Here is a 14490-nt window from a genome sequence, read left to right on the forward strand (position 1 = left end):
AATATATTGTGACAAGATATTGTTACACCCCTAATTTATACAGAAATATATTTTCTATTGCTTTTAAGAGTAGGCTACATATTGACAAATAATACGTAATCTCATTGGTAGCAGGATTTTTTCAAAAGTTTGCCAGCTCATGTTGCATTTTAACATTTCATTCATGATCACTACTGATCAAAAGTTTAGGGTCAGTATTTTTTTTTTTAAAGAAATGAATACTTATTCAGCAAGGATGCATTAACTTGATCAAAAGTGTCAGTAAAGATTTGTTACAAAAACAGTTTTTTTTTTACTTTCCATTTAATCAAAGAATCCTAAAAAGTCAAAAATTGCTATTTTTTATTGCCAGGTTCACACATAGCAATTATATACAGTTGCAAGAAAAAGTATGTGAACCACTTGCAGAATCTGTGAAAATGTGAATAATTTGAACAAAATAAGAGAGATCATACAAAATGCATGTTATTTTTTTTGTTTAGTACTGTCCTGAGTAAGATACTTTACATAAAAGATGTTTACCTATAGTCCACAAAACAAAACAATAGCTGAATTTATTAAAATAACTCCATTCATAAGTATGTGAACCATTGATTCTCAATACTGTGTGTGATTACCTGATGATCCACGACTGTTTTTATGTTTTGTGATGGTTGTTCATGAGTCTCTTGTTTGTCCTGAGCAGTTAAACTGAACTCTGTTTTTCAGAAAATTCCTCCAGGCCCTGCGTAATCTTTGATTTTCCAGCATCTTTTGCATATTTGAACCCTTTCCAGCAGTGACTGTGTGAAAAGAGGGATCTCAAAATCACACTGAGGACAACTGATGGATTCAAACTCAACTATTAAAAAAGGTTCAAACATTCACTGATGTTCCAGAAGGAAACGCGATGCATTAAGAGTCGGGGTGTGAAAACTTTTGAACAGGATGAAGATGTCACAATTTTTCTTATTTTGTTTAAATATCATTGTTTTTCATTTAGTACTGCCCTTCGGAACCAACAGAAGATACCCGGAAGAAAAATTAAGTACAATTTACCTTGATATTCAAATTCAAAAGTTTTCACCCCCCGGCTCTTAATGCGTTGTGTTTCCTTCTGGAGCATCAGTGAATGTTTGAACCTGTTTTAATAGTTGTGTTTGAGTCCCTCAGTTGTCTTCAGTGTGAAAAAATGGATCTCAAAATGATACAGTCACTGCTGGAAAGGGTTCAAATATGCAAAAATGCTTGAAAACTGAAGAATCTGCAGGAGCTGGAGGATTTTTCTGAAGAACAGAGCTTCAGTTTAACTGCTCAGGACAAACAAGAGACTCATGAATCAATAGGTTCACATTCTTATGAAATGGGGATATCTTTTTTTTTTTTTTCCATTTGGACTATCTAAACTTTATGTAAAATATCTTACTTTAGGACAGTACTAAATAAAAACATAACATGCATTTTGTATGATCTCCCTTTATTTTATTCAAATTATTGATACATTTTTCACAGATTCTGCAAGGGGTTCACATACTTTTTCTTGCATTTTTCACTTCAATGAAAAATTATATTAAAATGCAAGTTAAGTATTTCAATAACTTCCATACGTATTCAGCAGCTCTGTGAAAACACGCTCAAAGCAAACCTTTGTTTAAAATCACTTTTATTTCAAGATTTTTAAACTCATACAGATCGTAAGGCATCTGCACAAAGAACAGTTTCTGCAGAGGTTTAAAAAAATCACTTCCCTCAGATGGTGGACGGGTTTGATACAGATGTTTTTTTTTTTGGCTTTTTCCCTTTCCCCCCCTCCTTATTTTTTTCATTTCTCAATAATCTTAAATTACAGCTATTATATAATTTCATACTCTTGATTTCTTACAGCAGTCAGACGAAGTGAGAGCAATGACAGAGAAAAGAGTGTTTAAAATCCATTAAATATGTACACAGAGGCTTCACATCACACGCACACACACATGGCAGGCTAAACAGTACTATGGGGGAGCAGAGCACATCCACGTCATGTGTCGATGCATCTATTTACAGGTCCCTAAACTTACTACACGACGACACTAGGTTCTCTCTTACGGGGAGACGGAGGAGGAGAATCGACGTGTCTTGTTTTTTACCTTTGAATTTCATTTCCGGTGGGATGTTTTTGGATTAAAGGGTGGCGATCAATGAATTATAATAAGAAATAATTCCTAAAACCTTAATTAACCGTCACGCATATGCACACTTTTCCATCCGTAGCGCAGGGCCAGTGAAGGTCTGCATGCATCAAACTACACTGTAATCGAGGACGAGTTGTGAAAAAACTTGACCCTAGAGGAGCATTCATACTGTGCTTGATACGTAACGGTCCTGATTAAACTCACAGGACGCCACACAGGGGACGAGGTGCATGTGATATGGACGTGATAAACATGGGAAGGGACGGGGTTTGAGTGAGAGGAACTGACATCGTGCGTCTCCGGTAAATGATCCAGGCTACTTCAACACTTTCACCCGGAAGGTGACGCGGCCCAAGAACTTGTCGCGTTCGTCGTTGTTGAGCAGGTCCGTTCCCTCCACCTTACACTCGATGACGAGCTCAGTATTGTAGTCTTCCTCAGCCAGCAGCAGCTTCACGGCTACAACGGGCTGGACGTAGTTTGCCTAAAGGAGAGAGGAGGAAACGGCAAGCGTGAACGGCAAAAAAATGATAAGAAACTCAGTAATAATTATATATATATATATATATATATATATATATATATATATATATATATATATATATATATATATATATATATATATATAATATATACAATTTAAATACTTTTAAATATGCATTTTATATTGTAGATTATACATTTTCTACATATATCAAATATACAAAGAATTTCTCATGTAAATATTAAAAACACATATTACAATTATAAATATTTCTACATATACAAAATAGCCTATGCATATAATATATATTTTTAAAATATATACACATTTCTATACATAATATACATATACTTATTCTAAAATTCTTGTTTAATACTTCAAAATGACATCTCTCATTAATGCAGCCATCAGACCAATATCAGTCAAAAAATATATTTTAATCATAATTCTAATTATATTACACATTTTCTATACATATTATACTTTAAAATACATTTAAAATATTTATTTTATATTAAAGATTTATTATATATTTTCTATACATCAAATAATACATTTTTATTCATAATAAAATTCATATTAATTAATTTAGAAAATATTTATATTTTATATAAATATTTAAAAATATTATATAAATAAAACATTTAATATGTAGATATGTAAAATATTTATTTTATACATAGATTTATATTAAAATATATATATATATTTTATACATTTATATACTATTATAGTGTACACACACACATATATATACATATATACATATACATATATATACATATATATATATATATATATATATATACATACATACATACATACATATAGTAGTGTGTGTGTGTGTGTGTGTGTGTAGTAATATATATTGTGTGTATATATATGTGTGTGTATATATATATGTGTGTGTATATATATGTGTGTGTATATATATGTGTGTGTATATATATGTGTGTGTATATATATGTGTGTATATATATATATATATATATTACACACAGATATATCAGAACAAAATGGCTTTTTTAAGCAAAAACAGTTTTAGTAAGAAATTCTCAGAAACTCAGATTTTGAATCTCTTCAAGAGAGCCGGTTCCTGTTATTGCTCAAGTGTAAGGGGAAGGTCAATATAAATACTATAGAAGCAGTTTTTTTAGAAATGTTTCCGTTTTTAAAACTGCATACACATTTCCTGTATTTTCTGGTTATATCCTAATAACTAGACAGAAATAATTATATACGTTCATTATACCATTGTTAAAACAACATCTAATGGTGGAATACATACATAATTTTTTCTGACAGTGGTCACCAATATATTGTGCATCTCGACAGTGTGTACTCACATGCAGTGTCTTGCCATAATAGGGGAAGTAACTCTTGTCGAGTGTGCCCTCAGTGGGGAAATACTGCATCTGCAGGGGAGTTTCTCTCTGTATCAGAAGAGACGACAAGGATTGAGATCACACTGGTGCACTTTATGGACAATATGTGTCATGTGACTCATGTGCAGTTGCCCGTAGCAACAGACTGCCCTCACATCACTCAAACTGATGACACAAAGAAAAACAAGCCCCTGCTCAAATGCACACAGATATTTCAATAAAGCACGTTACAAAAACAATGGGGGAAAAGGGTTTTTACAAATGAAGATTCTGATCATCATACAATACAGACAGGGTTTTGCATCATGTACTGAATATGAGCGCATGAATCCATAACTCTCTGCTCGCAGTCCATCACAGTCTATATCCAACAGCAGCAGGAAGCAACAAACCGTTTCCACAATTCAGAAACAGTCACAAGGTTCTAATCCTAATGCGCAATCAATAACTGGTTCATCTTTCACTAAGTGAATCCAATGAGATGACCTGCCGGAAGCTTTTGAAATGGCCGCGTGTCTTGGGAAAGGTCAAAGTGATGCATGCTTGCGGACAGTGTAGTCCAATGAAAAAGAAGATCATAAAAAATAATAAAAGAAGGTATTTTAGACACTCATTTTAAAGCATCAATACACCATGATTCACAATTTAATAATCAAATTCGAATAAAGAATGTAATTATTAAGAATCAGTACAGAAGCTCAACAAGTGCAGTGTTTCATTAGTCGCTTTCACACAAACTGCAAATATACAGCATTCAATCATTACAATTTTGTAACCAAACGCAAACTAGCGATATGCTCGGGTTCGATTTAATGCGATCATTTACACAAGCGTGGTTTTGAGTAAAACGTACACAAATGCGTTTTGCTAGTGCACGCAACAATTCGCACGAGAATCGTTTTATTAATGATTTACGCCAAAAAATTCACTTTGCTGCTGTTCAATACAACAATTACAATTTATGAATGAGCACTACTGAGCATTCACTATACTTTCACCATAGCTGTTGAAATGTCATTTCTGGCAAACAAAATGAGTTTTATGTCATTTTGATGTTGGGCTGGTATCAAAAGTGTAAACACCAAACGCTGTTGCTTATGTGAATAACAGATGTGGTAATATCACTGGAAGAGTTCATGACATCTGAATCGGTTTCACGTGTGAAAGTCCCACTGAAACACTGCAAAGATTAGTGCAAAGATTGTTTAGTAAGAAATGGCAAGATTAAAACAGCAGGATCCATCAGCATAATTTGCAAAAGCGTTAAAGTTCAGAGGACACAGAGTTCCTAAGGAGCAGAGAACACATGTATACCTTCAAGGGTCACACGGGTGAAAGCTCTCAGAAGTCACGAGGTGCAAAAATGACTAAATGATAAGGGCAGTGAAGAAGTTCTCATGGGACAAGTGAAAAACAGCGCAGGTCTGATAGCATCGTCTCACATCTGCAGCACTGAACCACTTGAAGGAAGCAAACAAGTGTTTGAAACGGGTCCAAACATTGCATAACTTGCGCCTGATATCGGTTAGATATTTGTGGACATGTTCGTAAGAATACGTAAGAGGTTTCTGAGGTCAAAAGGCAATGTTTTGCAAGAAAAAAAATTGTAACGTCAATAAAATCAATTGGAAAACCATGAATTTGACCTGAACACATTTCACTTATGTGTGGCAGACTCCCAATAGCAATGGGCCCTGTTTACACACTATATAGTGGATCCAACAATAAGTGCTAAACAAGCACTTGTAGCGTAAACATTAATGTGACCTGAACAACCCTAAAGAGCCGTCATGTTTACAAGGTAACAGGCTGCTACAATGAGTATTGATGAGATAAATCACAGGATTTTGCCTGGTTCGTGGCATCAAATCTTAAGATTTTTCGAGTTTGGAGCAAGTAAACAGGATATTGTCGATGTAAAACAAACCGTTTGTTCATTTACATGCCATCTGTTGGTCCCTTCTTATAAAAGTGGGCTCTTTTTGCTCAGAATACGATGTGAAGTGGCGCAGATCTTTTGATCATTACGTAGCCATACCTTGGACCAGGGGTGTCTAAGGGTGTGTTCACACTTGTAGTTCGGTTCGTTTGGTCCGGACCAAAGAAGAAAAAAAAACAAACAAAAAAAAACATTTAATCCTGGTCCGATTAGCGTTCAGATTATTACCAAACCAAAAGATACCGAGCCTAAAGGCATAGGGATACCTTCACAACCTGATTGGTCAGATTTTATGGCCAATTCTGAGATGGAACTTACCGAACATCCAAAACAACGCTGTGTGCTGAGATGAATGCGCTCGTTGTGTGTGTGTAGCCTGCATGTGATGGTATAAAAATGGAATAAAATGGAAGCGCTTATAAAATGTATAAAAGTTGTCAAAACAGCGGCGGGAATCCCTCCGTCACACACACGACCCGCTGCGTGGAGACGCGCATCTGATGCCTGTCTTGGGCAAACTTGTGACTATGACGAAAAAACGATATGTGTGAGGATTCGGTCCTACTTAGGATCTCACCTTCCCGTTTTTGGTTCGTTTACATGTCTTTGGTCCGTGTTGCGTTCATATATCATTCGAATCGCACCAGAGTTCGTTTGGAAGGGGACCGAGACCCATCTTTTCAGCGGTCTCGGCCCGCTTGTTTGGTGCGCACCAGGGTTCGGATGGCAGCGTTCACATATGTTCAAATGAACCGCACTAACCGAGCAATCGCACCAGGGTTCGTTTTAATCGAACCAAACATGACAAGTGTGAACACACCCTATTTCTACTCCTAGAGGACCTTTCAGTAGAGTAGGGCTGCCCGATTATGGCAAAAATCATAATCATGCGCGTCCACGACTTCACACATTACGTAATCACGTTGGAAAGGTCACACGTGACGTAGGCGGAAGAACCGATCCAGTGTCTACAAAGCGAATGTGCAAAAACAAACGCCCTCTACAAAAAAAAGGGGATGTCGGACAACAAAGAGTTTTTCTCCCTACCGTGTTGCTTCCAACTATGTCACGCGTGTGTGTATGTAATGTGTGAAGTCGTTGCCGCGCATTGCAGACCAGTGCAAGATGAGCATTTGTGGTTAAAAAGTATATATTTTTTTATTTTTAAGAAAATGACAGATCGGTTTGCTCGATAAGACCCTTATTCCTCGTCTGGTATCGTTTAAAGCCCTTTGAAGCTGCACTGAAACTGTAATTTTGACCCTTAACCGTTTGGTGCCCATTGAAGTCCACTATAAGGAGAAAAATCCTGGAATGTTTTCATCAAAAACCTTCATTTCTTTTCGACTGAAGAAAGAAAGACATGAACATCTTGGATGACATGGGGGTGAGTAAATTATTTGAAAGTGAACTAATCCTTTAATATCAGGAGCAAACAGGCCTTAGGGGTGTCTATGGTGTGGAAGGACCCACTGCTATGGTTGTTTTTACCAAGATGCTATGCGTTACATTCTCAGTGGCTGGGGATCTGAAGGTATACATCATTTCTAGAATGAAGGCAGTTAAAAGCATCAATGACAAAGCAGTACAGGAGAGAGGCAGCAAAGAGATGGAAAAGGCCCAGGGCAGAGATCCTGGGGAAACAATGGGGTAGGGGGGCTGGGGCCCGACATCTTACCCACCATTAATACTGCTGGCCCTATAGGCAGCGTGGAGAGAGACCAGATACAAACAGATGTGTGAAAAACGCAAGATGGAAACACGCACATTAATTCAGACTCTCACCATCACGTCACACTCATCGTGGTCACCGTGATTTTGCCAAGTAAGACATGTTTCTGGATCATCGTATTTTGTTGATCATGAAACAACATTCCTCTCCGAAAAATTAAGCCTTCCCCTAAACCTAACCCTACCCATAACTAATCCCTATAATCAAAGGGAAATGATAGGTGAATAACTGATGTAGAAGCACCTAGCCCTGGTTGTAAGCCTAAACTTGACATAAACTGTGAACTTGTCCCTCAAATCTGATTGGTTGATTGGAATGTTGTTCCAGGATCAACAACGATGTTGATCCAGGAACATGTTGCACTTGGTGAAATCAGGTTCACCTAACATCGTACATACTTAAGCTAGTATACAACGTGTGATGTGGGAATTACCTTAGCTGCACAGTTGATATGTGGGTCTCCTCGTGGCCTAAGCCCAATAACCTGCAAAGGATAAGGAACAAATACACTGAACAAACATCCTTAGACAACGATCCAACCAATTCTACGACAGCATAACAATTTCAGCTGATGAACAAGTAAAACGCAGAAATGTATAAACAAGCCTGATCTCATCCTTCAAAAGGTGAAGTGTTGAATTTCTGATATGCAATTAGAAAACAGTGAAGGCCGATTTGGAAGTTGTCCTTGCACGAGCACCATGGCTCAATTTGTCTGGAGAACATATGCCAACAGCTAGCCTGCAGTTTCAACAGCAGGCGCCTTTCACTGGGGAGAGCGTAAAAACATGTGACTCACTCGATTCATCTTGACTAGGATGCATGGCTGGCCCTCTGAATAACCAAAAGTGCTATCAGCCAGTCCAGAGCACTGTCGTAGCACACTTCTCTTGAACTGGCACACCTGCTTCTCCTCAGCTTTATCTTGCTCAAAGTACTCCCCCTCAGTACACTGCTTGTTTGCGTCCTGTATGGAGTCATTGTAAACTGAAGTAACAAAAGAGAGAGATAACAGATAGTGAGATAAAGGTGCTGAGCTGAAAATCACCAGCAGTAGTTTGTGACAATTGTGTGGTTTGGAGATGTTTTTCTTGTCTACAAGTGTGGCCATTTTGGAAGTCCTGCATTGGAACATTTTTCCTAATTGAAAATCTTCTGTTTGATATGTCCAGTTGAGGCGCGACATATCAACAGTTTGTACTGCTCTTTAAATAGCTAATAGTTTTCAATTTAAAATCAAGGTCAGAATTGGAACATTTCTACTTGAGATCGACTCCAACAGGAGGGAAAACGACATAAGAAAAAAAAAAAAATTGCAGTTGTCTGCTAGTACCCAGTAGGTACTACATTTGATGAGGAAAAAACTTTATGACTGTTAAAGACCCCCTGTGGTGAAAATTACGTTTTTAATGTTGTTTATATGTGTTTTTTGATGTATATTACGATGATATGATGAACTATATGCCTTTCCATACTGATGTTCCGTGTTGTTCAAAGCCTTTGTAAGGATACCGATTGTTAGAAGGCAGCTGTCGGACTCTGACATGGCGAACAGGAACATGGTTTGTGTAACATTACCAACACATTATTAGCTGTTTGATAACTTAGTCAAGCAAAAGGCTAATCATATTAAATTACCGTTACGTCCGATGTTGTAAAGATCGATACCATTGTGCAGCGTTTACCTCAGTAAGTTGACCGAGTGGATCTCTGAGTTGGCGTGAGCGAGTGGAGGTGGGGCCAATTTGCATATTCATTTATCCACATATATTAAATGAGGCAAGGTGTAGAGTAACATTCAAGCTTGAAGATTTTTTTTTTTTTTCCACAGGAAAAAAAACGTTTAAATATGTCATTTTGGTGATCAAAGAGGAGTTTTTAAGGGATGAAATTACTGACTACATGAGGACTTTAAGGGTGCTTTCACACTTGGTTCGATTGCCTGGACCGAACCAGAGTTTGATTGCTCCCCCCTCCCCCTGCTCCCATTGGACTGTGTTCACATTATATTATTTGGATCCGACCCGCGGTTCGTTTGCGTCATCAAACCAGCAGCTGTTTACTCCGTTGCTTAGTAACGACGGCGCAGGAGAAGGCGGCAAAATGCATAACGTTGCTCTCCTCACTTTCATATTTTTGTTTTTGAACCGTTGGTTTTGTTCATAACGACACTTGCCTCTATCTGCCGCGACTGTAGTACGCTGAAGGTGAGCAGAAATAAGAAAAGCTACACTACAGCTCTCTGCTTGCAGCACGTCAGTCACGCTCATTGGGAAAGTGAGTGAAAAACATGCAAACAAACATTTTTATCAAATAAAACGGCATTAATAGCGGTTCACTTCCGCAATTTGGTACGTTTGCATTCATATCAGAAGCGAACCGTACCGGAGTTCACTTAAACCGCACCCCAGACCACCCTTTTTAAGCGGACTCGGGTACGGTTCGTGGGTGCGCACCCGAGTTCAGAAGACAGTGTTCACATCATCCAAACGTACCGAACTCTGACGTCAATCGAACTCGGGTGCGCACCAAAAGTGTAGGACTTCGTCCGGGTAATTCTGTCTACCGTTTTATAAATACTACATAAATGCTCGAACAAAATACTTATTTCACATACTGTTCATCACCTACTATAGTAGGGAAGTAGGCATATTTGAAACAGGTTTTAACATCATGCAATGGAGGAACTTACTGACTATTATTAAATAAAATTAATGTCATGTTTATCATTAACCACTTAACTAGGTGCTGGATCTCTAAAATTAAAGTTTTGGCTTTCCAAAAGGAGTATACAAGTCAGAGTTGCGACTTCAAGAGGTGATCTTTGCACTTTTCAGAGCAGCAAGCAAGTGAATTGAATGCAGCATCAGACAAACCACTGAACTATGATTTGCTATTGCTAATTAGTGGTAGGTGTAATAAGGACAAGTGTTTTATTGGACAAGAATGTATATATGACTCTGAGCAGTAGATGATGCCATTTATATTTCTGGTCCATTTTCTCCGAGAAGAAACACTTTAAATGTGTGTATCTGCTAAAACTAACCTATAGATGACCTTAAAACAAATAGACGAGGACTAAAAGCCACAAGACTCCAATTTTGATTGTATGGGGTCCTTAAATGAGTCACTCATGACTGCTGTATCTGATCATTTGTGATCTAGTCAACAAATTCTTTGGCTGCATCTGAAATGCTGCCTTCGGAGAACACATTCCAAGCTAGGAAGGCATCAAGGCACGTCCGAATCCAATGTTAGTTCACTTCATGTCTCCTGAGATACCTTCATCTGATCGATTTTTGAAGGCAACATATAGATCCATCCTTTGCTGCCTTTGATATCCCACAATCCTGTGCTTTCCATTCTGTGACATTTAAGCTAAAAAATAAAGATGGCATCTGAAAGTTGCGATTGGTGGCAAGTTTGTGTGTAAAGTTTTTGACCAACGTTTTTCACTCTTAATGTCATTTCTAATGAGAAAATTTCTATCACTATTAAATATTCGCTTAGTTCTCATCCAATCTTATGAAAATCAGTTTCGTAAGGTACTTTTGTGCACAAACGCTGCCTGCAAAGTCATTGCCTGATAAGGCAGCGAGGATTGCAAAACACTGCTTCTGAGCTTTATGAATCTTTTGTTTCGAATCAGTGATTCGTATCTCCTATCAAACGGCTAAACTGCTGAAGTCACGTGACTTTGACGCCCCGATTCACTGATTTGATTCGTAAAGCTCTGAAGCAGTGTTTTGAAATCGGCCCATATAGATAGCTGAAGTGTCTTTATTTTCTTTTTTTGGCACACAAAAAGTATCTGTTTTGCTTTATAACATTAAGATAGAACCACTGAACTCACATGAAATGTTTCAAATATGTTTTTAGTACTTTTATGGACCTTGAGAGTTTGAATGGCATTGCTCTCAATGGAGGCCTCACTGAGCCATCGGATTTCATCAACAATATCTTAATTTGTGTTCAGAAGATGAAAGAAGGTCTTGTGGGTATAGAACGACATGAGGGTGAGTAATAAATGACATTTTCATTTTTGGGTGAACTAACCCTTTAAGTTCTACATTCTCGGGTGGGGTGGTGATAGCATAGAGCTGAGAACAAAACAAGCAAACTAGAGTATATTCAACCATCAGCAGTGAGAGATATATGGAGATCACATTCAACCAGAGGGGGACATTATTTGAGATGAAAACATTTTACCATTTAGGCCACTAATGGTGGATTTTAAGTCCTCTTATTGTTTTGCAAAATATCTGACTACACCACCTCCTCCTGACTAAAGTGTAGCGGTTGCTTGTCCCAAATATGACCTTGATGAGCAATAGAGTTACAAAAACACCCATGTTAGTAAAGATGTGTCATTACTTTATCTAAAATCTGATTACATTAAGAATATCCTCCAAATATGATTTGTTTCAAGCACTTATTTTATCCACCCATTGCCTGCCATATATGGATAATGTTTGCTGGTTCTGAACAGAGTTGGAGTCTTGATCTTGTGCCCTCTTTCAACACAAGAGTTATGTCTCTCTACGTCAAAACCATTACAATGGACAAGCTGGCTCTTGGATCATCAGCTCATGGTCTGGATCTGGGCCTCAAAAGGTCTACTTTTACTCTGGGTCTAGGTGTTAGGAGATCTACATTGGTCTGGGTCTTAAATGGTCTAGGTAAAGTGGTCTGGTACTGGTTTGGGTTGTAGGCAGTCTGGTACCGATCTGATTCTCAGAGGATCTGGTCATTGACTCCAACTCTGGTTCTGAATGGTGGGTTAGAGTATCCTCTGAATTATCTGGTTAGGTTCAGGTAGTGCTATATTTATTATCACTTTATACTTTTACAAGTCAAACATATAGAGAGGTAAGGTACTTAAAAGAGCGTTGAGACTCACACTGCAGGAACGACTCCAGGTGCTGCACATACTTGTTGTATTGCTGGGGAATGGATCGGTTAAATCCAATATCCAAGTACTTCGGCCTGATCATCAGCCCTGAGGACAAAATATTCCATGCAGATATACATGATACAAGACACTGATTCAATGTGTGCATTTTATGTCAATTTTAGAATGTTCAAAATGATACTTATTGGAATCCCTCCTCTTTTCACCTCCAAGACTTTTCAAATGCATTTTCCAATTAATGCCCATTTATAGCCAACAATTACAAATAATGATATTCACCAAGAAGTTTTAGAAGGGAATTTATAGCCTTTGGTTTTATTAATTTCCACTACTCCTTGAAATATCAATTTTGAAAATTCCATGTGGGAATTTAAGACAGAGGTCTTAAAAACATGTCCTGATGATGCACTCCTTCAACAGACATCTGACTGTATGTGTGTTCATTGGGAACATATTATGGTATCAGAACACCTTCTGGTCGTAATCAATGTGCATTTGTGCTCATCAACACTTGCCTCAAAAATCTAGCTTGGAACACTCAATGCACTGATAATTGGAAACACTAAACTGCAACTTGTCTGAAATGATGTCCAACTGTGTCTGTACTGAGAACATTCTGTTACTAAAAGATCTCGAGAAAGGTGGGGGGAGCTAAGGGAAGAAAAAAAAAGATCAGTGGGAGGAATAAATTGACACTTGGGGAAGGATGAATGATCGCAAGAGAGAGAGAGAGCGAGCCGTGTCTCACTTGCCGGGTTTAACGGCGCTCATAATCGAGCAAGAGGATGGAATTGAAGCGCTCTCATCGCAACGACTGTACACAAGTGTGTGGGAGCTGCATAGTGTACGACTGTATGTGTGTGAGAGTGTGTGGGAGGCTAATGGATGATGTGTAACACTGCTGAGACTGGTGTTATGTGTTCCGATTGCAATGGAGGTAATGGTAAAAATAGCACTGAATAAATCACACCAGCTAAACAGCACCTCTACCACAAATTCTGTTACTCTCAATGTCAAAAACTGTGCATATAGAAGGATTTATAAATCACAAAAGGCATTTCAGAATCACTGACTACGTGAGCAGATCAGTAAGTCTTAGGCCCGGTTTCACAGACAGAGCTTAGACTAAGCCAGGATTAGTCCTTAGTTTAATTAGGATATTTAAGTAGCTTTTATAAACATGCCCAAGACAAAAACATTACTGTGTGCATCTTGAGACAAAACAATGGCACTGATATATTTTAAGAGATGTCGGTACAAGTTGCTTTCAGTTAAAAGCGCTCAAACATGCAATACCTACCTTATTAACTATTAATAAGCAGTAATTAGGAGTTTACCCATGCATAGTAATAACACACACACACACACACAAACCATAAAGGCAAAGGAAACAAAAGGAGTGTTGGGGGAAAAAAAGGAATTTTTGAGGACTTTTTTTTAACAAACAGTGGTTTCACAGAGATAAGCATTGCAAAATGATCAAATATGGTGCGAGTGGGCATTTCACATGTGGGGTTGCTGTGAAAACAGATTAAAATGCAGGTGTATGTACAATGTATGTGGTGTATGTGTCTTTCTGTCACCTATGGTTTTACACTATATCTTGAACTGATTTAGAAGGCCTCTACATTACAACTAACCTGTTATGAAAGCATAATTTAAAAAACGTAAAAGTGCACCAAGTCATTTTTCTGTGTATGGTGATGTTCAGAATAGCATACTACAGTACTGCTTTTATTTCAGCAGTATATAGTATGTGCAGTAGGGCAAGGTATTGACACCAATTTCACGATTTGATTTTGATTCACAAGCTTGCGATTCCATTCAGAATTTGATTCGATTCAATATTGATTATTTTGGATATATACACATCAGGTACAGTTCA

At 37.8% G+C, this 14490-nt stretch overlaps 1 protein-coding gene across 1 annotated transcript in view; it reads right to left on the reverse strand.

The window, feature by feature from the left end:
• Positions 1 to 1625: 1625 nt before the first annotated feature.
• atp1b3b (ATPase Na+/K+ transporting subunit beta 3b) overlaps positions 1626 to 14490 on the reverse strand; it is a 37974-nt gene continuing 25109 nt past the window's right edge. Inside the window, exons 3-7 of the mRNA XM_048160445.1 lie at positions 12594 to 12692; positions 8493 to 8680; positions 8127 to 8177; positions 3984 to 4070; positions 1626 to 2637 (exon numbers count right to left, since the gene is read on the reverse strand). Of these exons, the coding sequence (XP_048016402.1) occupies positions 2470 to 2637; positions 3984 to 4070; positions 8127 to 8177; positions 8493 to 8680; positions 12594 to 12692 (593 nt within the window). The 3' untranslated portion in view covers positions 1626 to 2469. The remainder of the gene's footprint in view (positions 2638 to 3983; positions 4071 to 8126; positions 8178 to 8492; positions 8681 to 12593; positions 12693 to 14490) is intronic.

The sequence above is a fragment of the Megalobrama amblycephala genome, linkage group LG16 (assembly GCF_018812025.1).
Source record: "Megalobrama amblycephala isolate DHTTF-2021 linkage group LG16, ASM1881202v1, whole genome shotgun sequence".
NCBI classification, from domain to species: Eukaryota; Metazoa; Chordata; class Actinopteri; order Cypriniformes; family Xenocyprididae; genus Megalobrama; species Megalobrama amblycephala.